This window comes from Microtus oregoni, unplaced genomic scaffold (assembly GCF_018167655.1).
Source record: "Microtus oregoni isolate MIOR12 unplaced genomic scaffold, Mior012 000006F_ref0000085, whole genome shotgun sequence".
NCBI classification, from domain to species: Eukaryota; Metazoa; Chordata; class Mammalia; order Rodentia; family Cricetidae; genus Microtus; species Microtus oregoni.
In genome coordinates, this window is record NW_024543065.1 from 10,405,394 (window position 1) to 10,431,436 (window position 26,043).

The 26,043-nt window shown below is 37.5% G+C and overlaps 1 protein-coding gene across 13 annotated transcripts in view; it reads left to right on the forward strand.

Annotated features, from left to right (window-relative positions):
- Nucleotides 1-26,043, forward strand: part of Ptprk (protein tyrosine phosphatase receptor type K) — a 525,156-nt gene that overhangs the window by 484,979 nt on the left and 14,134 nt on the right. For 3 of the 13 annotated variants that reach the window (XM_041654400.1, XM_041654401.1, XM_041654404.1), the window contains 11 exons: nucleotides 1,676-1,705; nucleotides 7,148-7,308; nucleotides 9,452-9,487; nucleotides 11,402-11,413; nucleotides 13,675-13,859; nucleotides 15,521-15,608; nucleotides 16,628-16,704; nucleotides 16,905-16,922; nucleotides 20,006-20,042; nucleotides 21,418-21,515; nucleotides 22,719-22,835. In XM_041654400.1, the coding sequence (XP_041510334.1) occupies nucleotides 1,676-1,705; nucleotides 7,148-7,308; nucleotides 9,452-9,487; nucleotides 11,402-11,413; nucleotides 13,675-13,859; nucleotides 15,521-15,608; nucleotides 16,628-16,704; nucleotides 16,905-16,922; nucleotides 20,006-20,042; nucleotides 21,418-21,515; nucleotides 22,719-22,835 (859 nt within the window). Of the gene's footprint in view, nucleotides 1-1,675; nucleotides 1,706-7,147; nucleotides 7,309-9,451; nucleotides 9,488-11,401; nucleotides 11,414-12,306; nucleotides 13,083-13,674; nucleotides 13,860-15,520; nucleotides 15,609-16,627; nucleotides 16,705-16,904; nucleotides 16,923-20,005; nucleotides 20,043-21,417; nucleotides 21,516-22,718; nucleotides 22,836-26,043 lie in introns of those variants that run through there. The other 10 variants (XM_041654411.1, XM_041654410.1, XM_041654412.1 and 7 more) reach the window with 8 other exon arrangements.

The following is a 26,043-nucleotide window of genomic DNA, read 5'->3' on the forward strand; positions in this document are numbered from 1 at the left end:
CACTTAACACTGCTTCTTCATTAAAAGGGTTGTCACATCCGATTGGATGCTCGAGAATGGCTTCTGACTGTGCCCTCCTCAGAATGGAATTCAATCTCCTTGCATTTGTTGTTTATCCAAAAACTTGTTTGTTTTTGAGTAGCCTCCCTTTGCTGGATTTGTACTAAGAATGACTAATGAAAACTGAGGTCCTTCAAATTGCTAAGCTTGACGTCACTGAAGCAAGCATGGGGCTTGGGGGATATGCTCTACCAATGCTCTAAAACTGCACATCTTTGCTGATTCTTCTTCTGGTTTACATTGCCAATGATCGGATGACTAGGCCTCCACTCAAATCTTTCATGTTTAAGTTTTCATAACTGTTTTACTGGCTAGAAAGTCTTCTGAACTTTTGCCTGCCTCGGTAACACCTTTGTGACTGGCGAAGACCATACTCTCACAGACAGATGAGATTGTGTTTGCCGCCTTCTGGTTATATCATTCCTAAATGACTTGAACTCATTGCTTACCTCAGCACATTCATAAGGGCTTCAAATCACGGGTCGTGTATACGTCACACACATATATCCTGTGTTTTTTTAAGCCAGGGTAGGTTATTATCATTGCCCCAAAGCATGTAGCAGTCCTGGATAAGACAGAGTTTAGCTTCAAATTTTGTGTTACTCTGTAGTTTCATTTGAGTATAGAAAGTTACAATAAAAACGGTGGAAATGGGAACCGTCTTACCATCTGCGTTTTCATGAGAAATTGTAACGTTTCTTTTGACTATCCCTCAGTGTGAATAATAAATGTAGGGTTATTTGCTTCGATGAAAATAGTTCCATGTGATTTGGGTTGCAAAAGAATAGCTTAGAATGCAACCAAATAAAACTTTATGGCTGAGATTATATAGAAAGTAAGTTCTTAGGCTGTGAAAGGAATATTGCAACTTTCAGAACGCAATGTCATTCTTCTTTCAGTTTAATTGCTCTTGAATTATTTCCAATTATATGCCATTTTCATTGATTGTGTATAATTTAAATGCACAGCATGAACACATTAAAACTTCCAAACATCAACTTGAAATCATGTTTCAATACAGTAAATGTGTGTGTATATCATGTTCACATGCATCTACTGTAGGAATACCTTCATGTATATGTAGCATATGGTACCTGTATTCACATAACATGTATATACTGTGTACCATTAGATACACCCGGTGTGTAAAAATGTAGTACTTTGCATATATTAACATCATATCTTTATGTTTTGTATTTAAAATAAACTACTTCGTTGAGTATATCCATCCTATACATAGCTGATCCATCAGTCATGACATTTTGATGGCAATGAATGATATTATGCTTTAATTGCATGTTGAAAAACACACAATCCATTTAATTTTTCAGTTCTTTGGCAGTGTAGGAAATGTCAGCATGTTACTTTTTTTTCCTAGTCCTGTATTAAAAATTTTATTTTTTGCTGCATATCTGTCTGTTTAACTGCATGGCATAAGAATGCTAACAACGCATGGGCAAATTAAAATGGCAAAGCAAAAAAAAAAAACCCACAAATTTCATTTTGTTTCGTTTTCTTTTTAACGCACATTTTTCTGCTCTATTGGATGTGACGGAGTCACGCTTCTCATTCACCATTGCTTCTCTTTTCCCACTGTCTGTGATCTGCTTGCCAGGAGGAGCTACTATTCTTACTCCTACTACCTGTAAGTAGAAAATGGGTCATTACAACTTTACCTGTGTCCAATTGCAATATCCCTTTCAAAAAACCCACAGAAACAGTGTGTGCTTGGTGGCGTTTCAAAATCTGTATCTTTCTGGACTCTAAAACTATAGACTGTGACCTATTTTGATTCTCTTTTTTAAAAGGGATATTGTGTTTCTGTATGTTCAGCTACTTTTAATTTTTAATTACAGTTTTTCATAAGAAGCTTTAGTCTGTAGCTAAGAGCATCATTTATTTACTTATGTCAAGTCTGAGCTCTCTTAGCAATATGATACTTTATGCATCTCGTGACAAATGTGGTTTTAGCTTCCTAATCCCAAGCTATATCATAATGTATTATGCTTGACAATATGAGCCCAGTGAGATATTTGTGCAGCATTCAGACTGCCCTTGAAAGATGCAAACCAGATCAGGCCTGCATTTGATAGCATCGCTTTCCACCTCACCTGGTATTCAAAAAGATCATAACAAGATATCCTTGCTGGCCATTAAAACCTTTATAATGGTATTACAAATAAATTGATGAAATCATAATGTAGTGAAGGCAGAGACATACGTATATCTTTTCTAGAGTAGGAAAAATGAGTTTGTTTATTACAATTTAAATAGAGACTTTATAAAACTAAGCCAAGACAAAGCCTGTCAACCTACTGAGGAACAAAGATATCACATTTTGACAGTCTTTTGCAATCTCCAACTCACCCAAGACTAAGGTACGGTAAGTCTTCTTTATATCAGCAGGGAGAATATTGGCCAGTCAACTTCCTGAGCCATTTTCAGTTTGTGTCTTTAGAATCCAAGATAATTGTTAGCCATTCAGTTCAAAGGATATGGTACTGTCCAAGACTCAAGGATTCAGACTGTTTGAGACACACAGCCTGCAGTGTCTATATCAGTAGGTCAGGTTTCAGCTAGCATTACAGCAAAATTTAACTAGTCAATCACTTCAATGCAACTCTGCCAACATTTTGAATATTACAAACATTTGGCTTCCTACAATCTGCTAAAACAAGCAGGTGTAAAATAACAGTGCTCTTAGCTTACTGTGATGAATCATAATATGCTTGTTAAATCATGTTTGATGAAGCCGATGGTAATTAACCGTACCATTTCATACAATGATGGAGTACGTTCCCCCTTTATGGCCCACCCATACATCCACCTGCAGAAGTTTATGCTGTTGGCTGCTTTGATAATGAAAGTCATTTGCACATCTGTCAACCTCAAGTACTTGCAAAATGAATTGTTTTAACCATCCTGAAGTGCACATTACATGTGCTCATGGCTCTGGGGCAGACAAAGCATGAGACATACTAGAATCAATATGTATTTAGTTACAAGAATGTCAATAAAACTTCCATTATCTGTCAATGTATCTGTAAACCTAGAATGGGATTCCATTTTTGGTGCACAGTTACTATCTCTCTTCCAGACAATGTAGCTGTTTATACTTCGCTGTGATTGACACTTAGAGCTACTGGCACCTTAATACCTAGTCAGATAATAATGTCCTAGGGATGTATACTTTTAAAGGTTACTTAAGCACATCTAGGGTTACTAATCTCAATCTGATTTCTTTTATAAAGGGAGAAATAAAGTAGAATAGGAAATAGAAAAAAACTACGATGTTTAAGTTAATTCTGTCACAGTAACTTTTTTTTTTACATACACGAACGCACTTAACACTGATGTTAGCTCCTGGAGATTCAGAATGCCCTTAATGAAAGCCAGGGTTGTTGTGAGAGTGGAGGCGCACGGGACTGTCTGATTGTGCCCGACTCTGCAGCTGCTCACAGGGTTATAGTCTTGTGCAGTTTGCTCACTATCTGAGTTTCCATGAATCTGGAACACCCTTGATAGAAGACATTCCCTTTCTGTTTCTGGAAAAATACTTTTTTTTTATTTTACCCATTCATGAAACACAGAGAAATGATTCATTCATAAATCCTGAAAAGTTTGGAATTGTCGTTCCATTTGCCGCTTTCTGCATGCCCATCTTTATATTTTAACGTTACATGGAAACCAAATTCCAGTTTGTCCAATTTTTTTTTTCAAATTGATCTCTCACATTTTTAAAGAAATGAATCAACACTTTAACCTTGGCGAAGACACAAAAACTTGAAGGAAAATTGAAAGTCTCACTTGCTTGTTTTTGAGACAAGTTCTTGCCATGAATCCCAGTTCAGGAAGACTTTGCAAGTCCCCGGCTCCACTATCTACTTCTACTTCCTGGGATTGGAGATGGGCAACACCCCTCTGGCTAGAACTTATGTGTCAAGCATTTTCCCCTGCTGTTTCAAAATGTAAAATGACAGCTTATTTGTGCTATATTCATGTTTTATTCTGATGCTTAGCAACTGGTGTTCAACCACTGTAGTAGGCTGCCTAGTGCGGCAGGAAACACAGCATAAACAGCTGGGTATTGTGTAATAGCTTAAGCTATGGAATGAGGTCATTCTTCATTGCTTATTAGATAAGTAACCTTGGGCAAGTTATTTCACTCCCCTAAGCCTCAATGAACTCATCCATATGATGAGAATCCTTAAACAGTTTTCAGTGGATTGATCCGAGAATTAATTGAGTTAACCAATGGAAAGTGCCAAGTATATAACAGGCCCAATTTATCTCTTCCACAAGTATTTATTGAGAGCCTGCTTTGTGCCTTAAGTATTCAAGCACTGTTCCCATGCCCAGAATGTGCAGGTGATCTTTCCTTATTGAGCACACAGTAGGGAAACGACCGAAAAATGATCTGATGACGCGTGACTAGTGTCATCTCAAGAGCTGAGCATGTTACTGTAAAAATCACCTGAATCAGATGGCACAGGGAGCAGCCATAGCAAGCCTTTCCAAGGAAGTTTATTTGGAGTCGCAGTGAATAGAAACTAGCCAGGTTTCAGAGACTTAATGATGTTGTAGGCCTAAGGACAAAAATATGTCATGATGGCTAACTAGCAGGAAGTTTGGAATGCATAAGTTTGTCGGCTCCGTGCAGCTTAGTTGTATTTAATTAGAGTTAAACACTTTTTTAAAATAAAATAAAATCATTGCTGGGCAGCGGTGGTACATGCCTTTAATCCCAGCACTCAGGAGGCAGAGGCAAGTGGATCTCTGTGAGTTTAAGGATAGCCCCATCTACAACGAGAGCTCCAGGACAGCCAGGGGTACACAGAGAAACCCTGTCTCAAATGCCCCCCCCCCCGTAAATAAGTAAACACAGAAATAAATAAATCATTCAGTTGCGCTAGTCTTTGTATTTGTCTTATGTCTGTTTAACTGTGAAATGACAACCATTGCTCCCAATATCAAATGAATAAGTTGTTCAAGTTTGGAAAAATAAATCCAGGGAGTAGAGAGATGACTCAGCTGTTGAGAGCATCGGCCGCTCTTGCAGAAGATTTGAGTTTAGTTTACAACACCATTGTCAGGCAGCTTACAACTGTGTCTGTAACCCCAACTCTAGAGGCATAATATGTTCCTCTACAAAGAACTGTGCTCATGTAGATGTGTACACATTCACACACACACACACACACACACACACACACACACACACACACAGAGAGAGAGAGAGAGAGAGAGAGAGAGAGCTTTAATAAAATAAAAACTCCTGAAAATGATTAAGAAAACTAAGATACCCATTTTAAAACATTGCTTATATTTTTAAAACTTGAAAGCCATTTCAACATTTGGGTCAAGTGCTACGAGTCTTGGGACAAACTGCCCGGTAGAGTGTCTCACCCCTCACCTAGATTTGTATGCTCTGTCTAGATCTTTATATTTCTGCAGGCTTTACCCCTGGCCTAGGAGGGAGAGTTGGTAGCACTTTCAGTGTGTGCAGTAAGTGCTGTCAATAAGCGACAGTGGTGATGATAGTGATGGTGGAGATGGTGTAGGGGTCATTCTGGTAGCGGTAGATAATAATCCTTTGTATTTGTTTTTTAATATTACTAATACCTACTTACTGTTCCTTTTAAATGCTTGAGGGGTGCCCATCAGCAAGTCATATTTATATCTGCTTTATTCAGTTGTGAGTGAGATCTGTTTTGTGTGTGTGTGTGTGTTCTGTGTGTTGGTTGTGTGCCCCTGTGGTGAACTACTGCAATTCTCAGAGAAAAATAGACTGGAGCAACTCTCAGCCTGTGGACATAAACTCCATCTATTCAATGAACCTTTGTAGTATTAATGGTATGTTTAATATAGACAGTAGTGGGGGACCAGAAGAGAATGCCTTGCCACGGACCTCCAAAATGGCATTCTTAACAACCGGGGAGTATTTCTCAGGCAGCATTAATTGCTACCATAAATTGAGTGATGGGAGTTTAAAGTGGACAGTGGTTTACAGCACCTCTGGGTATAAATTTCCTGGTGAATATGAGTTAAATATTTTATATGCATTTAGTAGATTTTGAGTGTGTGTCTCACGGATAACAGAGAAACCAAAAAATATGTTCTCGATGTGGGAAATAAAAGGCTCACTTCTTGTGCAGTTTGCATTGTTATCTCTGATTTTCACAGTGCTAAATCATTCTCCTGCTGTATTCGTTAGACATTTCTGCAGAGGATAGTATGCATGAGAAGTCTAAAATACCTTCTAGGGTTTGACCTTGTCAACCCTCCAAGATGACAATAATCGACATTCCAACTTTGCATATCAATTTTCAAATTTTCCCCAGTACCTTTCTTACACAGTAGATGATTCAGTTCGATCTTTTTATGAGTGTTTTGTATCATATAACCAGAGCTGACTTTCAGAGACTTTGGATTAGTTTTGATGGGTGCTGTAGTTGCCTGCTCAGTGTGTCCGTGCTCTGTGTGTTTATGCTTGTACTTAGGAGCAGCAGAGAGTAGAATGGGCCTTTTCCTTGTTGCTGTTGGCCGGCTCTGCTAAAGCAAAGCTAGGCCATGTTGTTGGCAAGACCTCCAAGCATTTGATCAAAGGCAGTTGTCACTCAGGCGGAAGACTGGAACTTGAATTTTTAAAGTTTTTCCTTAATTCATCTGCGAATTAACTGTACTTTAGAAGCATTTGTTTATACTCTTGAAAGAACGTTTTCATGAAAATTATTTATTTTTTTTATTTTTGACAATTTCATGCATATAAACAACATAGTATGATTATAGCAACCTTCCCGTACCCTCATTTTACTCCATTTTTTTTCTCTCTGATCCCAGACCCAAATAGAAGAAATGATTGTTTGGCAACTTGAATTTTAAGGATCTAACAAATATTAAGTGTGCTACATCAACCAGCCGATGTTTGTGTGTTGTCTTGACTCCTGAGATGATGAACAGTTCGTAGGTTTTCCGATACATGTCTGTAGCCTTGTCCTCAGGCTCACTTGAGCTTCTTGATTGCTGGTGTCAGCTGTCCCTCAAGGCTCACCGCACTCAGGGCTCCCTTTTGTGTTTGCTTTGGCAGCAAGCTTGCTAAAAAGCGCAAAGACGCTATGGGGAACACGCGGCAGGAGATGACTCACATGGTGAATGCTATGGACCGAAGTTATGCGGATCAGAGCACCCTGCACGCGGAGGATCCCCTCTCCCTCACCTTCATGGACCAGCATAACTTCAGCCCAAGATGTAAGTCATTCATTATAGTTTTGCTCAATGCTTTGGAGGCTTATTAAGTGCATCTGATTTTCTACAATATCTTTTGAATAATGAAAGAAAGAGCCAGAAGACAAACCAGCTGAGAAGAGTAAAATGGAATTTACAAAAAGACCTCTTTGTTCAGTTTGGTACAGGATTTAGTTTAACTTTAAACTAGGGATTTTGTCTTGAAAGTATAAGAAACATTCCAAAACAAGACATAAGGCAACATGTGTCATTGAATTAAGCTAAAAAATGGTGTTTTCTACATAAGATTAGTGTTTGTCAATTTATACTTTTGTCTTTTCCTTTATAGAAGATAAATGTTCATTAGTGATAAGAAGAAACATAGTAATGCTTTCTAGGAATTAGCGGCATAAGTAGTTATTCCATTAAGGTAATCTAGTATTTGTCCTGGGCCATTTCAATACCAAAAACTAACCACAGAGATGGGGAGGTAAGTTGGTGAAAAAAGTATTTACCAGACAAGCATGAAAACTGGAGTTTAGATCCCCAGAACCCACATAGAAACCAGGCAGGTGTGGCATCCACCTGTAATCCTACCTCTTGGGAGGCATAGATGTCCCCTGGGAACTCTGACTAACTGGAATAGCTGGAATTGGTGAGCTTCAGGGTTCCTGAGACCCTATCTCAATGCATTCATTGGAAGATTGAAGAAGCCGCATAAGATCAACTTCTTTGGAGCCACACAAGTACGTCCTCACACGTGGTGACATGCATACATTCACACATACCGTCCAAACAAGAAATAAAGTAACTACTTGAAAGATTTGTCTTTTACGTTTCTAAGTATCAAGTAGGAAAACTAAAAGTGTACTTGTGTTACCTGGCTCGCAAAGATTAATGAGATCACATCCACGCTCATCTCTCCATTCCCCAAACATAGGTTCTTTCAATATGACTAATGTTGACCTATTGAAGTAGTTTGGAAATGTTTTCACTGAAGTCATGTTTAAGCATGGGGGAGTTGGATAATTGCATAATTTGAATTTCACATGAAAATTATTCCCTTTCAAGGCTTTATGTTTTTAAATTAGTTATATTTAAGTTAACATGCCTAAGTCCTTTCTTCAAATCTTCAGGTAAAATTGATGCTTGAGATGGACAAATTAAGTTTGTCATTAGCATTCATATTTTGGTAACACCCTAATTTGGTAAACATGGGTGTAAGAAGACAAGAAGTAAATAATAAAATTCATATTTATATGGAAATTATAAACATAATAAATGGTAAGGTTGTGCAATATTTTAGACTATGTCTTTATGTCATTTCGTAAAGGGAATTTTTTAAAAAAAAACCTTTATCTTGGTGAAATTTTTCAGTAATTCTTGACCTTGAATACAGGCTGTCATTTTTCTTGTGTCTATTCACACTGAGTGGAAGTTAGAAGTACTATGTCAGTCAGTTTGGATTCAGTTTTAAACATGATAGGGCCTTTGTGGCCTGTCTTATTTTTGTTTCACTATTAAGATTTAACAACAGAGAAGAACATAAAATTCTATGGCTTTTAAAAGAAAGTTTGCTTAAAATATGAGTGTATCATCTCTCCAAGTAGTTGATTCACTATTTACTTGGTTGTAGATCTGACTGTATTTTTGTTCCACAGAACAATATTTTTGTTCTTCTGTTTGCTACCCATGTCAGTACCTGACTATAAAGTTACAATTCTGAGTGTGTATCTATAAATATCCATTTATGAACTTGAAGAAAGGATTAAACTTATTCCCCACAGTTAACTGGGAAAAATGATTAGAATGAATATAAGATCTTTGTTTCTGTAAATACCTTACTTACACTTGATAGATCTAAAATGCATGGTTCCATTTCTCCTAATTTTATCATTTTTATAATGTCAAGGTGAATAATCTGGCTTTTTAAATTGAACAGAGACCTGGACTATAATTATAGATACAACTCTCTTGACATTTTACAATAACCCTGGTTAAAAAAAGGAATGTTACCCTTGCAAAATACAGAAATCAAAGTAAGTTGTGTCACAATACTTTTAAGAAAATATAAATCAATTATAAAGATTATTATAAAGGTATAAAAATTACATGAAAAGTAGAATTTAAAACCAAGCATTGCTTCACTAGCTTTGTTTTCCCACAGTGCCCAATGATCCACTTGTGCCGACTGCTGTGTTAGGTGAGGCCCGAAACGTTTATCACCAGTCTTTATTTTATTTTCCTCTTTTGCATGCCTCACGACTCCTTGCATGGGTTGTGTCTTGTCCACATAGTAACTCTTTGCCTTTAGGAAGTCCCTTGGTGTTTCAGATAGATCCCCATAGTCCAGACAGAGACAGCCAACTTTGTTCAACACATTTGGGTCTGGTGGATTTGAATGGCGGGCACACTGTTTAGAACAACACACCAGCGTTAAGCTGTGCTGGATTTGGAGCAGAAGCCCAATTGCTTCTAAGGGATAACTAATGGGAATAATTCAAACACCTCCACTCCCAGGGGCCAGGAGCGACTGAGCAACTAGCTGATGAAGGAAAGGCAGCTTTAGCAAAGGGATTGTCTAAGTCCTTCTAGCTTTAAAGCAATTAAAGATGCAGTCAAAGGTGTAGAGGGTGACTCTGTTCATTTGCTTTTACTTTGTTCTTTTAATAGTTTGCTAAAGCGAGGAAGTTGCTAGAATCTTGATGCAGGGGTTTGGCATAGACACTACATTGCATGATAAGTAGTAGTACGTTTCAAGAAGTTAGAAGAGACCCCTGTGTTTACCTGGATCACATCTGAGGAAATGGGTGTCGCCTTTATTGATTCTGGCCTTTTTAAACCTATATATTTCAAAGCAAAACAAGTTTAATTTCAAATTGCTTCTTATTTCTTGACAAATTGCTCAACAATCATTTGGCCAGCGTGCATTGTATGTTCATAGGTTCTCTATCAGTAACACCCTAGTGGTTCTGCTTACCCAAAAGTACACATTATCAATACACATATCTTAAAAATGATCCCACATTATATTTATCATTCATATTTAATACTTATCGTGAAAATGGAAATTAGCTTATGCATCTCTTTGCTTATGTAGTTATTCAATTTAAAAATCTATCACAAAACATTTTGGAATTTTGCAACTGATCAGTTAAGTAAAATGTACTTCGTGAACGAAAATAATCATTTTAAATTATAATCTTAGAGTTTCTATAAATAATAACTGTTCCAATAGAATCTGTATTCTAACTGCACTTTCCATGTGCTGTGCACAACAACAGTGAGACAGAGGTGACTTAAGGCATTTTTTTGTAACAGGTGGCATGATTACATAGGGAGGAGCTATACCGGGTGCTCACAGGGACGGTATCACTGCCCCTACATATGCCATCTTCTCTTGAAAATTGTAGATAGTATCAGTATCTCGCACTGATAAGTAGAGTTCACTTAAATGAAAATAGTAGACACTCTGAAGAGAATGGCTTGCCTAAATGTTAAAGTCCATCATTGGACTTTTCTAAGGGCATGGAGAATTCGTTCTAAATCGCGAGGTCTATATAGAATTACAATATGAACTCAGAAAATGCCTTTACAGGTTTCCTCCTCTCCCTCTAGACAGGGTAACCGCTCCTGCCATGCTTCCTCCCCGCCTCAGGATTGTAGAGAGCTAATGAGATAATGCACATGAGCTTTACAAACTACAAAGGCTAAGCAGTTCTTAAAGTATTCCAAATGGAAAGGGTTGGTCATGTTTAGGGAAAGTTAGAGCCGCTAGCCCAGCAGTGTCATCTGACCTATTTGTACGCATTTTCCATCGTGTGATTTTATTTCATTTGGAAAGTGGGCATGTTTGGGTTAAAAGTGATTGGCTTTCTTTGAAAGCTAATTCTCATTCCCATTAGACATCAGATTAATCTCTTCCATTCTTCATTGTTCCCAGAATTGTGGTGTTTACGGTTGTTTTTCATCCACTCATTTTATACAGCAACTTTTTGAAATAATTTTAAGCATTGTTTCATATTGATATCTACTTGATGACTTTGCAAGGCTTAGAAAATTTTCATATTGATTCATATTTTTGTCTTTTGTGTCTTACTGCTTCATTGGGCTTAAGTCCCTATAACGGGTAAGTATATTACAACGAACTCTAGAAACCTTTCAATCAAGTCACAGTTGAAGTTATTATTCTTCAGTGTATAATAAAGATAATGATAAGCACAGGCCCCCTTGCTAGGACTCACGTTATTACGTAGTTTAATGAGGTAGAAATATATTGAAATTAATAATTCATATGTGATTATTCTTGAGACCTTGCTGTTTTTTGTACTATTGTATTAAAGCCTAATGCCACACAGAGGCCACGCAATTTCATGCTAGGATATAGTCATCTGTAAGATGTGCAATGTGAGTAAAGTTTGTTTCTGAGCCTCTTAAAATTGTAAAGCTTCTGCTGTTCCAGCAGGTTCGAAATGAGCTCTGTCTAGGGTTTTCCTGTCTACCTTCCCACAGTCTAGGTGCTTATATTCTGCACCCCTCCCTCGCCACATTCTGTTACTTTGACCTCTCCTAATTGATTGTATACCCTGTGACAGAGCCTTAACCAGTTGCTTCTGAATTTAATCTTACTGGGCGATGTTTATATTCCTTATGCCAGTCTATCGATTGTGATATTTTAGTGACGGTAGACCAGTTGACTGCAGTCTCACAGAAGACAGGGGAAACTGAAGCCAATCATGTTTGCTAGCAAATGTTTGCAAGTAGAGTAGTGGGTAAAACCGGAATAAAAGGCACCAATTCTCTTGAGTGCTGAGGTCATAGCAGGCTCCAAGGGCTTTCTTTTTCTGTTGATGTTATTTTCTTTATTTGTTTTTTTTTCTTTAGTGTGTGGTATTTTTAGACATGAATGCCAAAAAAAAAATCAGTTTAATAAGAGAGAGTAAAGATAAATGCAATCAAGCTAATGATAGAGGCATACAAATCTGATTGTAGGGTTCTTTTTTTTTTTTTTCCCTTCTCCAGGAAGAAAAAGTGTTTGTCATGGGGACAACAATTCATTTTTTGCCATATCCTATTTGTAGAGTTGGCGATAGGGCAGGCAGATGTACCAGCCCTTGAAATATGTTTCACTGTTCATTAAATATCATTCTCTGCAGTATGCATTATCATTTCAAACGCAAGTGCCCCTAAAAGTGTACTTTCCTTTCTGGTAATCAGTGTGACCGTATTATGCTTTTCAAAGTAACTCCCCTTCAACGTTTGTTTGGTTTTTTTTTAAAGTGGTAAGTTTAAATGTGATTAATATAAGCATGTTTCTCATTGTAATGCTTAGTTCTGTGGTCATTAAAATGCTGTTTATTCTTTATAGGCAAAATGTTCTTGGTCCTTTCTTCATCTTTATGGCAGAAAGAGCATTAAAAGTCTCTTTCCGTTTTGAACTAAAACCATGGGGATGTGGTCTACACTTAAATGTGGGTGGTGGAGGCTTCTGTTGAATTTAACTTATTCATTCGTTGAATGTTTGCTGAATTTCTAGTGCATGAGTCTATCTCCAAAAATGCCAGATAAGTAAATAAATGATTAAAACACAGGGCAAGGAAGTAGCATGCAAGGAATCTGGAAGTCTCGGAAACATAAGAAATAGCCTGATAATTGCATCATGGAGGGGCTGGGAATAGAAGAGAGGTGCCTTTATTTATCTCCAGTACCCCTGGTTTCTCTCACATGGCTGACAGAGGAGCCGAAGTGTACTGTCAATCAAAACAATATTGGTAGTGACAAGAATCCAAGGAGGAAAACCTCCTAGTGCGCAGAAGGGTGGGGATGGGGTTTTGGGCTGGTTTGTCGGGGTTGTGCTGTACTGAGAACCCCAGCTGGTAGAAAAAAGGAGGGAAAAGGTGGCAAGATGAGTGGCCCTGCGGGGATGGTGGTCTAAATGGGGTCTCTGAGGGAGGTTGAAATCGGAGTGTGGAAAAGTTCATCCAATACAGTCAATGGTGAAAACATTTGTCCTGTTGACAGCTCTCTCCTCTGGTCCCAGCCTATGCCGCTGTAACTTCAAATGCTAAAAACAGAGGCGACTCAGCTATGTGTCCTGCCTATACTTTTTAAAGGTGAATCCAGTGTCTCCCTGCTTCTCCCAGCATCCTCTGTATTGCTGAAAGACATATATACTCTGACCTTAACCCTTGAGTCGAAATGAAAGGTGATGACTTTGTCTTTATGAGTGATGCTGCCCGAGGCCCCACCTCCACCCCGTGGCTGGCTTTTCTTTTCCTTCTTTCTACTACCGGAAGGATCTTAAGGTCTTTAAATCTCCTTTGCACAGATGTATATTAAACAAGATAACTTTATCTCTTTCTCAATGTTCTGAAATATGAAATCTGCCAGATGAGAACCACAGTGCCACCGCAGAGTCTAGTCGCCTTCTGGATGTTCCTCGCTACCTCTGTGAAGGGACAGAGTCCCCTTACCAGACAGGACAGCTGCATCCAGCCATCAGAGTGGCCGATTTACTGCAGCACATCAACCTCATGAAGACATCAGACAGCTATGGGTTCAAAGAGGAATACGAGGTGAAAGCTTCAATACTGTATTGAATATGATTTTTAACTGATGCTCAATGGCATGTAGCATTTTTCTTCCCTTTAACATTCCAAGAGTGGGATACACTACAACCCCTCTAGTCCAGCGTTGAGTATGCCATCAAATATATGTGTAGAGAGGAGGGTGAAATGAAAGAAAAGAATGCTCCCTTGGAATGTATTTGGAGCTACATTCATTGTAAGGTTCTTGAGAACGGATTCAGTAATGTTTCAGTGTGTTATCATAAACCCTTTGCTCGATCTTCCTACATTTCCCCCTTTCAAAAGTTAAGCACAGGATTCCCAGAGACCCCTTGTAATGTTAGGGATGTTGTCACTGGTTGGCTTAAATTCTGAGTGTTTTTCTGTCTCCTTGCTTACACACTCTTTAATGATTAAGGCGATGTTAAGTTAAATATGCTGCTTGCCATGGTCCCCTTAATTTTGTGAACTGTTGTCTGAGGATGACAGGGAAGAAAAACTGAGCACCACAAACCAAGTAAACAGCATCTAAACAACAAAGTCGGATGTGGGACATTTCTTCTCCCAGCGTGTTTCTCTTTCCCACTCAGACAAAAATACCAGGATTTATCTTTCAAAAGAAGTGACTTAAGTCAAACATCCCAATAAACAGCAAAAATAAAAAGTTCCCTTTACCTTTTGACTTGCTTCAAGATTTCACTGTGGACGCTGGAGCTGAGTTATACTCCTACACACAGTATAGAATTGCACACACAGAAACACACACATGCTTAAAGCGGAAGGTGCAAAGCATACTTTATTTCAAAGAGCAACCAAAATACATTCAACTTCAAGGGAAGACTTTTAAGTTTTACATTCTGTATGTGGGCCACCTGTCTACTTTATTTGGGGTGAGAAAAATTATCTTGAAATTTTGAATGCTGGCTTTAGATATGTGCTGAAACACCCAAAATAAGAACAAGGAATTAGAATATCCTGCCGGAGCTGGTTCTGTTCATTCATTTCATGTACATTTCTGTGTACTCTGCTTCAAAGAACGTTGGCTCTTTGAAGACCCTACTTCCTGTGTTGAGCAAAGTTTAAGTTTTTCTACAAAAAAAAAAGATCTTTACCCATGTTTTAAATTTCTGCATAATTAAGCCACCATCGAACCCATCTGTCTGTAGGTGCTTGGAGAACAGAACGGGAATCTTTATAAGTCTGTTCCCTAATGAAAGACCCAGTCTTCATGACCTTCAAAGAGAAAAAATGACAGATCATACATGAGTGATTTTTTTTTACCCCCATTATAAGTGCTGATAAACACACCTTTGAAAGATAGCCATCATTAAAAGTGGGTTTGTAAGTATACTATTATTTAGAATTTTTTGGAAAAGATTGATGCCTCTTCTACTTGTAACTCACAAAATTATAGATATCTTAAAATTGAAAGATTTTCAAGGTTCTATGTTTCTCTAAAGTTACTGTCAATCTTTCACATGAGTTCTACCCACCCTAACATCCCACAAAACAGGCCTGAGGGCTGAGCAGGAAATGTATTTACTACTGTAGGCAGCCCTGCCCCCACCACCACAAATGTGGCTTTCACTATTTCAATTTGTAGGGCAGATAAACCTGTTGTGAGAAACAGAATTAAAATTAGGTCTGCTTGCTAACTTTTTTTTTTTCAGAGCTTCTTTGAAGGTCAGTCAGCATCTTGGGATGTAGCTAAAAAAGATCAAAACCGAGCAAAAAACCGATATGGAAACATTATCGCATGTAAGTTCCCTCAGAATTCCTGGTACATGGAAACATTGCATGTGTAAAATGTACAGTGAGTCACAGTTTATATGGTTTTGAGTTTAGAGAACCCAAGTTGTGGCACGCTGGTCTGTTAACTGATCTATAGGATATAAAAAAAAATGTTAGCTGACTCTGAAATTGCCATCACCCTCACCAAATTCAATCTCACCCTTTGAGAAACTTGTTGCTTTAAGTTTTTGTATAAATCCATGGGGATTGTTATCAACTGTCTAAGAATACTGGGGTAATGCAAAACTTCTTTTTCACTTTTGGACTGGTGTAACACTCATGCTGGGCCTAGTTGAGGTTCCTGAGGGTATTTCTTCCACGTGCCCTTCTGCCTTGACACCCCAGTAACCGCGAGTCATTAATCGCTCAGAATATCCGTTCAGATGATGTCTTCATGAGAAGGACATGCAAAAAGCCAAGTCATCACTAGGGGCAAGCTTGGGAGTATTGAGGAGAGCAGATGGTCTGACTGTTAATTACCTGCTGATTTCCTTAAGCCAGTCTACTCTGGTTTAAATAATTTTAAACTACGTAAAATACATTCAGACGTAACCTGTCTCTCAAGGAATAAAGGAAAAATAGATTCAGAATTCACAGTCTAGTTATATGGCTTATTCTGCCATAAAATCCAGAGGAAAAGGAATTCCTCCAGCTAAAAAGCATTCTTGAGAAACAAAATTAGAAGCCACACAAGTCCTGTAGTCAAGTCCAAGGCTCAAATGAAGAGCCAGCCAGACCGTGCCAGGCTGCCTACAAGCTTCCTAATCTGAAAGGCAAACTAATTGAATGTCTGTTCATATGTAACTGGTCTAAGTAGTGAGCTCCATATAGTTCTGGCTTTTCTCCCAAAGGACTGATTTGATAATAATACAAAGTATTGCAAGTGTGGATTATACAGACCGAATTTGTCCTTTAGTTTTTACCACTGACATTGTCTCAAACCGAGGAATTTGAACAGCTTGCATTTGATTATTTAAACCTTCCAGATGATCACTCCAGAGTCATTCTGCAACCTGTGGAGGACGATCCTTCTTCAGACTATATTAATGCCAACTACATCGATGTAAGTGTCCTTCCAGGGTGTTTCCCTAGGGTGCCCACTGTATCAGCTCCTGTCTGGGAGCTCGATGCCTGTTATTACCTGTGACTTGATTGCTAGCTTTAAAGTAAAGAACAAACTGTACACTTTTCCTTGTTCTACATCCTAGTACTTACTGACGCTGTTGTGCTTTCTTTCACACCTGACTTTGGTTTGGGCTGTAGATTTGGCTGTACAGGGATGTAAGTACCACTATATGTACATAACAGCACCCTATGATAAATATTTACTATAAAAACCTTTAATCACAGTTACTACTAATGCTTAGTCTAGTTGTTTCTGCATGCATCACCTAATTAGTCTCATACAGAATATTTGTGTTTCATTTTTTTTTAATTATTTTACGTTGTGTAAAGAGCTATTTGACCTCCTTCCCCTTTCTTGTGTAGCAAAACAGGGCTATTTCTGGCTTCAGCAATTTATTATGCATTTGAATTTTATTTGTTGATGATTTCTGTCTCTGGCTTTTATTCTTACCCTTCCCAAGCATATGTGAGAAGCTGGATAGTATGATGTGTATTAGTGGTTTTGAAATTTCATTTTTTTATATTGGTTTTTGATACTAAAAGATAAGAATGGGGCCAGGGATGTGACTCAGTTGGTAAAATGCTTGCTAAGCATTCAGGAAGCCCTGAGCTCAGTACCAAATACTGCATAAACCAGGCATGGTGGCTCATGCCTGTAATCCCAGCACTTGGGAGGTGGAGGCAGAAGGATCAGAAGTGCGAAGGCATCCAGAAATACATAATGAATTCAAGGCCAGTTTGGGCTAAATAAAACCCTATATCAAAAATATAAAAAAATGCAATAGTAGGAAGACTATTTTGTGGTGTGTGATATTGGTTTGTAAAGTTAAAATTCTTAGGGAAAATATGATTTCTATATTATATTTGAAACATATGTATCACACATATATATATCGAATCATACCACTAAAGTCTGCTTTCATTACATATTGCACTGTAAATTTGGTTTTACATATGGACAGGGAAATTCTTTATGTAAGTGAAAGTAATTATCAAATACAATAAAACTTATTGCCAAGAAGTAATATATTGTAGTATATGTAAGGTCTGGCTCTTTGACTCTACTACCTGGTTTAAAATCACACTAGAGGGTCTAGAGAGATGGGGGCATCAGCATTTAAAAACATTTGCTCTTATTGCAAATGACCCAGCTATGGTTCCCAGCACCCACGTGGAGTTCACAACCGTCTGTGACTCCAGTTCTGGACTATCTTACATCCTCTAAGGGCCTCATTGAATACCAAGACATTCATGGTGCGTGTACATTTATTCAGGCAAACACTCACATAAATAAAATAAAAAGCATGGATAACAAAATCATGGAGAGCTTGGGGGTGTGATTTGCTTCAGTTTCCTCATCTGCATATTGAGATCCTGATAGTTTGAGGCCCATCCGTTTGCTGTGGAAATGTAATGAAGTAATGCAGATAGCGCCTTTAGTGCAGTGACTACCGTGCATTTAGCACTTGCCAGATTTCGGCTATTAATAATTAAAAACCCAAGCTCGACATGAATTGAATCATAGCATGCATATTTGAAGTCAATGTAGAATATAGTATCGCAGCATATACATACTATCAGCCTTCATATAAAGATGCCATGTAAAGCCCACCTCTACTAAATTCTGCAAATAAGATATTTGCCACCCCTATAGACTTCATGTTTTACAGTTATTTCAACAACTATCATCAATCGATTTCATGTATTGAGAATAGTCTATAAGTGTTAATTTTTCATCATAATTTTATTTTCATAACATTTTTAAGTTTTGTCAGACATGTTCTCTAGATTAAAAGTCACCAGAATTTCTCTTACAACTTTGTTATTGTTCTTAGCTATTTAGTTCAACCTGGGTTTTCTGCCATGATGGATATATAGTAGATCCTTGCTATAATACTATTTTATGGTTCATTGGGTAGGACTTTATTCTAAATGAGATTTGTTATACAACTCTGTTAAGATCCCAGTATATTTTGGCTAAATACAGTGCAATCTTATAATTTCCCTTTCTTGTTTGTTTGTTATACACAAAATACATCTGCATTTGGTAGATCTCATTTAAAACAGAGCATGAAATGCTTATGAAAAAACATGATGCTGTATCAACTTACTCAGAAATCAAAGTCAACTGGGCGTGATGATGCTCGCCTTTAATTCCAGCACCTCCAAGTCTGAGGCAGGTGGATTTCTGTGAGTTAGAGGCCAGCCTGCTATATAGTGAATTCCAGGCCAGCCAGGGTTAGAAAGAACCTGTCTGAAAATATTAATAATAATAATAATTTTAATTTTCAGTATTTCCACAGTGTGGTACACACTGTGTTCCTTCTTAGATCAGAGACTGTCTTTTACATTTCATTGTGTATGTTTAGAGCTGACCATACCAAATATGGACACATCTTAACAGATTCTTACTATAGCCTTAGTGAAAGCAAGCAAATTTACAACTTAACCCTATCATGCCATTAGTATTTTTCAACACATCTCTGGCAAGTTGACCCATTGGGAGCACCTAACACACAAATCATTCTTTATCAGGAAGAACCCATGGAAACAATATATTAAATGTTTATGCACAGCATGTGTACACTGAAAAGTAAGCACTAAAATTTTTGTTCAAGAAAAAGTGCAGTTTTAAATGTTTTTCCCTATATATGTGTGTGTAAATTTCATTATCAGTACACACAAAATAGTGCCTACAGATTCCTGAACATGTTACAGAACGAATAAAAATTAATTTCAGCAGGAATTTGATTTGAGCACACATGCATTGTCCAGCTCTAACATTGGAATGATCTGTTTCTTTTCTTTCTTTCTTTTTTTTTTTTCTGGTTTTAATATGTCCTTGTCCATTTGTAATGCAGTGTGTTGTACTTTTGGATGATACAATAAGACTTAATGTTTTTAAGCAGAATCTTACCAAGAATGAGTGATTTAAAATTTATATGAAGGCATAAACATTTCAGTAAAACTGAACTCCACCTCTGAGGTTATTCGGTGACAAACAAAATTCAATTATATGATTTAAATTCTAATCAGAGCCCTCAATATAATTAAGCCTTGTTTTCTGTTTCCTTTTACATAACGTAGGTTTGAGAAGTGAACTCTGTGTTCGCTACTCAGTCTGGTCTTTTTATTGCAATCTAATTTTGACAAGTGGTTGTCTTCCCCTTTTTTATGCCTTCATTTATTTATTTCTGACAGCTATTTAAAATGATAACCAATTTGCTTTCCTACTTTAGGGCTACCAGAGACCAAGCCACTACATTGCAACTCAAGGTAAAACTTTGTCTGTTAAATACTGTATTTATAATTATTTATATGAATATTATATTTATCTTTCTTATTATCCAGTAGGGAATTTTATTTTGTAATTTTATCTTTTGAAAAATTTGGCTCTTCCTAAATTGTGTAGTATAAATACTTCTTCATAATTTAGAAAAACTTGATTTTGAATCTTTTTTAAACTAAAATCCTCTGGTTATGTCTGTGATTTGGTCTTTGATGGTCAGATATCTTAGCACAGTATCAGTAGTGCTGGGAAGAGGAACTACTTATTTTTGACGAATAGGAAGTGAGTTGTTCTCCGTGCCTTGGGTGACTGTCATCTTGCAGCCAATTCTGTCAGTCTGCAAAGCAGTAAGACACAGACCAATAATTATGATGAGATATACTGTCATCTGGTAATTTTTGACAAATCAAGACTGAATAAAACATAGACCTAAGGGAATGTATAAAGTCTTTTTATTATGGAAAATAAAAATGAAGAAGGTTGATCATATCATGGTGCCCTAGAAAACGAAAGTATCGAAACAAGCACACAAATCTGTAATCTCCTCAAAATGTCTCCTGGCCATCCAAAGAAGACCGAGCATGACCAAAGCCATGTTTATTCTTTTACTGGGTTTTTGTTGTGTTTAGCTTTGCTTTGCTTATCTCTTCCTTCAGTGTTGATTACATAGCCCAGGGCCTTGTGCCAGCTAGGCCAATGCTACCAGGGAGTTAAATCTATTTCCTGAAATTTGCTCTTTTAGCTGAGGTCATTTTGTCCAGATTTTCCCTTTTTTTTTTTCATCACTGGGTTTAATTGAATAAGTATTCTTTACAGTTGGAGATATGCACTATTGTGCTGACCCATACACCAGTTTTGTGGTTCTGAGTGAATGACAGCCCAGCACATGCCTTTGCAGTTAGATAATCATGCAGAATAATAGTAGTAATAATAATGGGAGGTAAGGACATGGCATTTAATTTTACTCATGCACTCTTCATAAATGATGGCCATTTATTTAATTTAGCAATATCAGCTGCTCCTCTTCCAAGTGTCCAGAAAGTTTGTTCTGTATCCACATACATATACATGGACAGTGGAATGCTATAGGGACAGATATAAACACCCTAGAAAGTAGTGGTACCTTCTTATGGATTGCTAAGTACAGAAGAAAACTGAAGAAAAGCGTGTTCATGCTACGATGTTTCATGTATTATATATTCTGGTATGAACTGAAATTAAATGGATCTGGTTCTCATGATGCTCTGAATTAGAGTTTTGCCTTTTTTTAGCTTGTATCACATAACCGTACCTTTCATATTAAATAAACTTTTTATTAACTATGTTTCTGATAACACAATCTGAAAAATAATTTGTTTATAGGCCCAGTTCATGAGACCGTCTATGATTTCTGGAGGATGGTGTGGCAAGAACAGTCTGCCTGTATCGTGATGGTGACTAATTTAGTGGAGGTTGGCCGGGTAAGAGGAAACTATGTTAATTTTCTTTTTTTTTCTTTTTACTTTTATGGGTATTCTTGAAAAGCAATAATCAACTCACTTAGAGAATACTATCCAGCAGTTTAAGAATACTTCATATGACAGTCCACACCAGTCTGAAGGACAGGTTGGTGACAATTCCGGTTGCCATCAGATAACCTTTATCCAGTAACTGAAGGAAACAGGTGCAGAGACCCACACACAGCCAAGCATTGGGTCGTGCTAGAAGGACATCACCGGGAAACCCACAGAAGCAGCAATCTGGGCTCATAGGAGCTCATAGAGTCTAGACCAACAGCCAAGAATCGTGCATAGAACAGACCTAGCCCTCTACATCCATGACAGTTGTATAGCTTGGTCTGCTTTTGGGAACCCTAGCTGTGGGGGCACTGTCACTAATGCTTTGGCTGGCTTTTGGTAACCTGTTCCTCATACTGGGTTGCCTTACCCAGACATAATACAAGGTGAGGAGCTTAGCCCCTCCTCCACTTGATGTGCCAAGCTTTGTTGACACCCATGAAAGGCCTGCTTTTCACTATACAAAAACAGCAGAGCAATGGATTGGGGGAAGAGGGTCTGAGGGGAAGGGAGGAAAAAGAATGAGAGGGAAGAAGAGAGGGGAAATTGAGGTTTGGATGTAAAAATAAATGAATAAATTTAAGTAATGAAAAAGAATATTTCATACTCAGAACATTTCACTTGAATGCTCCTAAGTGAACATTCAATGAATGAAAAATATTTGGTGTATCATTGGGTAATAAAATAACATTTAATTTTTCAAAGATAATTTTTGGAAACTTTGTTCATGACCACTCCCCTGCCTCCTCCAATTCCTTCCTCATTTCCTGCCCCCATATTCACAATCTCTTCTTTATTGTTCTTGTTACATTTTTATACAGCCTATTCTGTCCATATAGTATTGCGTATATATGCATATATGCAGAGTAGGGCTGGCTACTTGGGACTAGACCACTTATGAAGGAATGCCTGGAGGAAGTGATACAAGCTTGAATTGTGTACTGAAATATAGCTTAGCTATTAGACGTAAAAGTCTTTGAAAGCACACAGTCTGTTTATTGTGTAATGTGTTCTCAGCTGTGTTCGAATTGTGGCCTAAATGTATCATCTTGGCTACTGTGTATGTGTTCAGATAACTCTATACCTATGCATTCTTCTCATCGTTAGGTGAAATGCTATAAATATTGGCCTGATGATACCGAGGTTTATGGTGACTTCAAAGTGACCTGTGTAGAAATGGAACCCCTTGCTGAATACGTCGTTAGGACATTCACCTTGGAAAGGGTAAGTGTTAAAAAGCTTATATTGAAAATATGAATACTGCAGTTTTTTAAAAAAATAACACTTCCAAGTTTTTGTTTTAATTACTAAGAAGTCCATCCACCCATCCATCCATTAGCTTACAAATTCATTTTGTTTTGTTTTGCTTTGTTTTGTTTGGAGGGGATGTTGTTGTTTGGGGTTTTGTTGTTGTTGCTGGTGTTTGTTTCAGCTTTTCTCATGGAAGTGTCTTGCTACATAGCTCTGCATATCCTGGAACTCACTATGTAGACCAGGCTGGCCTCAGACTCACAGAGATTTGCCTGCCTCTGCCTTTCAAGTGCTAAGATTAAAGGCATATGCCGCTAATCCTAGCAAGCTACAAATTCTTATTTGAGAGCTGAGCCTTGGGACATATATTAAAATCCCTACTCTTGAGTCCTCACCTGAAGGGAAAGATATAAAAACTGTAGACAAGAGATTATGTTATATAGCTGCAGAGCACTGTATAAAGTAGCCTTTGGGAATTGATATAGGAAATATTACTGAGGTAGAAGAGGAAATATTTGACAAAACTAAAGGGGTTATGGGGAAGAAAACATTTAAAATGGCATGCGGACCTGATGGAAGGGAGGGCAAGAGATTATGTTGGGGGAAGGTTTTCCTGCAAGAACAGAGTCATGCCATGGCCCTAAGCCTTAGTTTTTTCCTGTTCTGGGAAGTGACTCATGGATAAGATGTCAGAGATATGTAATTAATGGTAAAGGAAATATGGAAGACAAGAATCATGGAGCCAGATGTTCGGGCCTAGTTGGCACCCATGTGATTTTAGCATGTGAGTTAGGTGGCCATTGGAGGGCTCTGAAGCTGAATACATCAAAACTAATCATCAATGTTTAGTTTTATTTTCATTAATTGAAGTTTTCCTTGGTATTTTCATAGTATAAAATGCATTCTAAATTACTCTCCCCACCTCTGTCAGTTCTATCTCCTTTTCATATACTCATAAATTTTACTAGTGTTGTGACCTGCTGCATTTAAGGTGAAGTACTAAAGAAGTGAGAAACGGAGAGCGCTTTTAAAAGAGGCATAGGCACAGAGCCATGGATGCTGCAGAAGTGCTTAACAGATAGTAAAACACACAAACATGTAAACAAAGGTGCATGCAAACCTATGAATATCAGTAAGATCAATTTGCAGTGGTAATGCAAATGAGACACTGAAATCTCTGAAGACAGGCAGCTACAAAACTGCCTATGGAGAATGTTCAATGAATATGAATAAACCACTTTGTACTTCCAAATGAGCAAGAAATTTTACAAAGAATAATAATCCTCATTGATTGTGTGTGATCACTTAGGTCCTGCATTCATTAGTGATCGAGTTAAAATACCTTGGGTCTCTAAAAATCAGTATAGCAGTTTATCTGTAGAATTTCTTAAACATCTTAAAATCTAGACATTTGAATCATTTACCTATCTTATGTCTATCCTTAGGAAGTTATTTATGTGTAATATCTTCATTTGTATTTTTGGAAAATTCTAGATAGCTGTAAACATGGAGTAGTAGAGAAATAGTCAAATCATCATATACACAAAATATTACAAAATTAAAAACTCATAAAAATAACAGTAGCATAAAGGCAAGTTATATATTAAGGAGGAACGCCAACTAGGGAAAATACATTTAAAGTCAGGTTGCTTAAAACAATCAATAAAATACCTAAATCACTCATTCTAAATGAGACGCAGTGAAAAATTTCAAACATTGTGTAAAGTGCACCTTACTGGAAAGCATGGAGAATAGGTAACTAGAATTACATCTACTATCAGAAAAGTTACTCGTAAAGTCATGCATAAACTTTGATACATGGTCATGCATTTTGGTCCAGACACACCAATTGTCCAGCAAATTTTATTTCTCAAAAACTGGCTCAAAAAATAATGGTGAGCAGATGGGAGGGGAAAGGGAAAAAGAATTGTTAAATTTACCATTGAAATGGAACTGTGGTTTTGCAGTTGAGATTTTTTTCTTTTATCCTTTGAAAGAATGTGCTTGTCCGTTCTTTTTGCCAGAGAAGATAATTAAAATTAACAAAGTATATTTGGTTAATATCAGATGTCATAAAATGAGATGTGAATGACTAGGCAACGTGTGTCCCAGACTGGGATGTGTGACATTAATGTCACCTCACAGGTTTAACTCCATTCCAAACAGAATGCCACTAGAGTCTGAGCTTTCTACTTTCTGTTATGGATAATATAAAATAGTGGTTTTGGAAGTAGCACACACGTTTGGTCATTTGTCAGAAATTCTATGTATGTATGTATGTATTTGACAGTACTTGGGGTTGAACCCATGACTTGTGCACATCAAGCAAGTGCTCTTCTGCTGAGCTACATCCCCAGCTACACAGCGGTTTTTAAATTAAAGAATTCCTGGTGAGATGTTACTGCCAGATAGGAAAAATTATTTTTTTAAAATTCAGTCTTTGGCTTGTCACCAGAGAAGAAAGAGAGTGCAGCCCGTGGAACCACTCTGGCAAAGTAGTTTAATATGGAGGATGTGAAAAGTAGCAAAAAAAGAAGGTGATTTTCCCATGTTTGTGATTTCAGGATGACTTTTGTCAGGTTATTTGTAGATCCCTTCTTTGTGTAGCGTAGTGTGCTAGGAATTAATATTGGAAAGAATTATTAGGCATAATTCCTAACTCCTGAGGTTTTGATAACTCTGGTTTCTGTAAGACAGGCTATGAAGATAAACTGCCATTCTCAAATTGATTTATTTAGTTCATATGTTTTTGCTTTTCCTGATTGAACAAGTAAGATTAATATCTTCACTGGTAGTGCACACTAAAGTTAGATTGATATAGATTTTTTTCTTTTGTAGGAATACAGATTCTTAAAAATGAATTTTTCAGTATTTTATTTACAGTGTCGATGCTTCCTCAAACCTCTGGTTTCTCCTATGAAACGGGAGAGGGTTTTGTAGAAACCTTTATGAGGTTTTCTTCGATTAACCTGGAAGGAGAGAGAAAGAGCAGCGGACGCTTCAGTTCTTTTATTGTGTTGTTACTAGAGACGATGCTTGGTGGGCCAAATTATTTCACAGAGCTGAGAAAAGATCATTTACCCAGAGAACAGTTAAGCTGCGTGTGTATTTTCACAGACCAATCTAGTGTGGCAGTGTCCTGGAAAATCCCTACAAACCATGCTTCAAAACCATTTTCAAC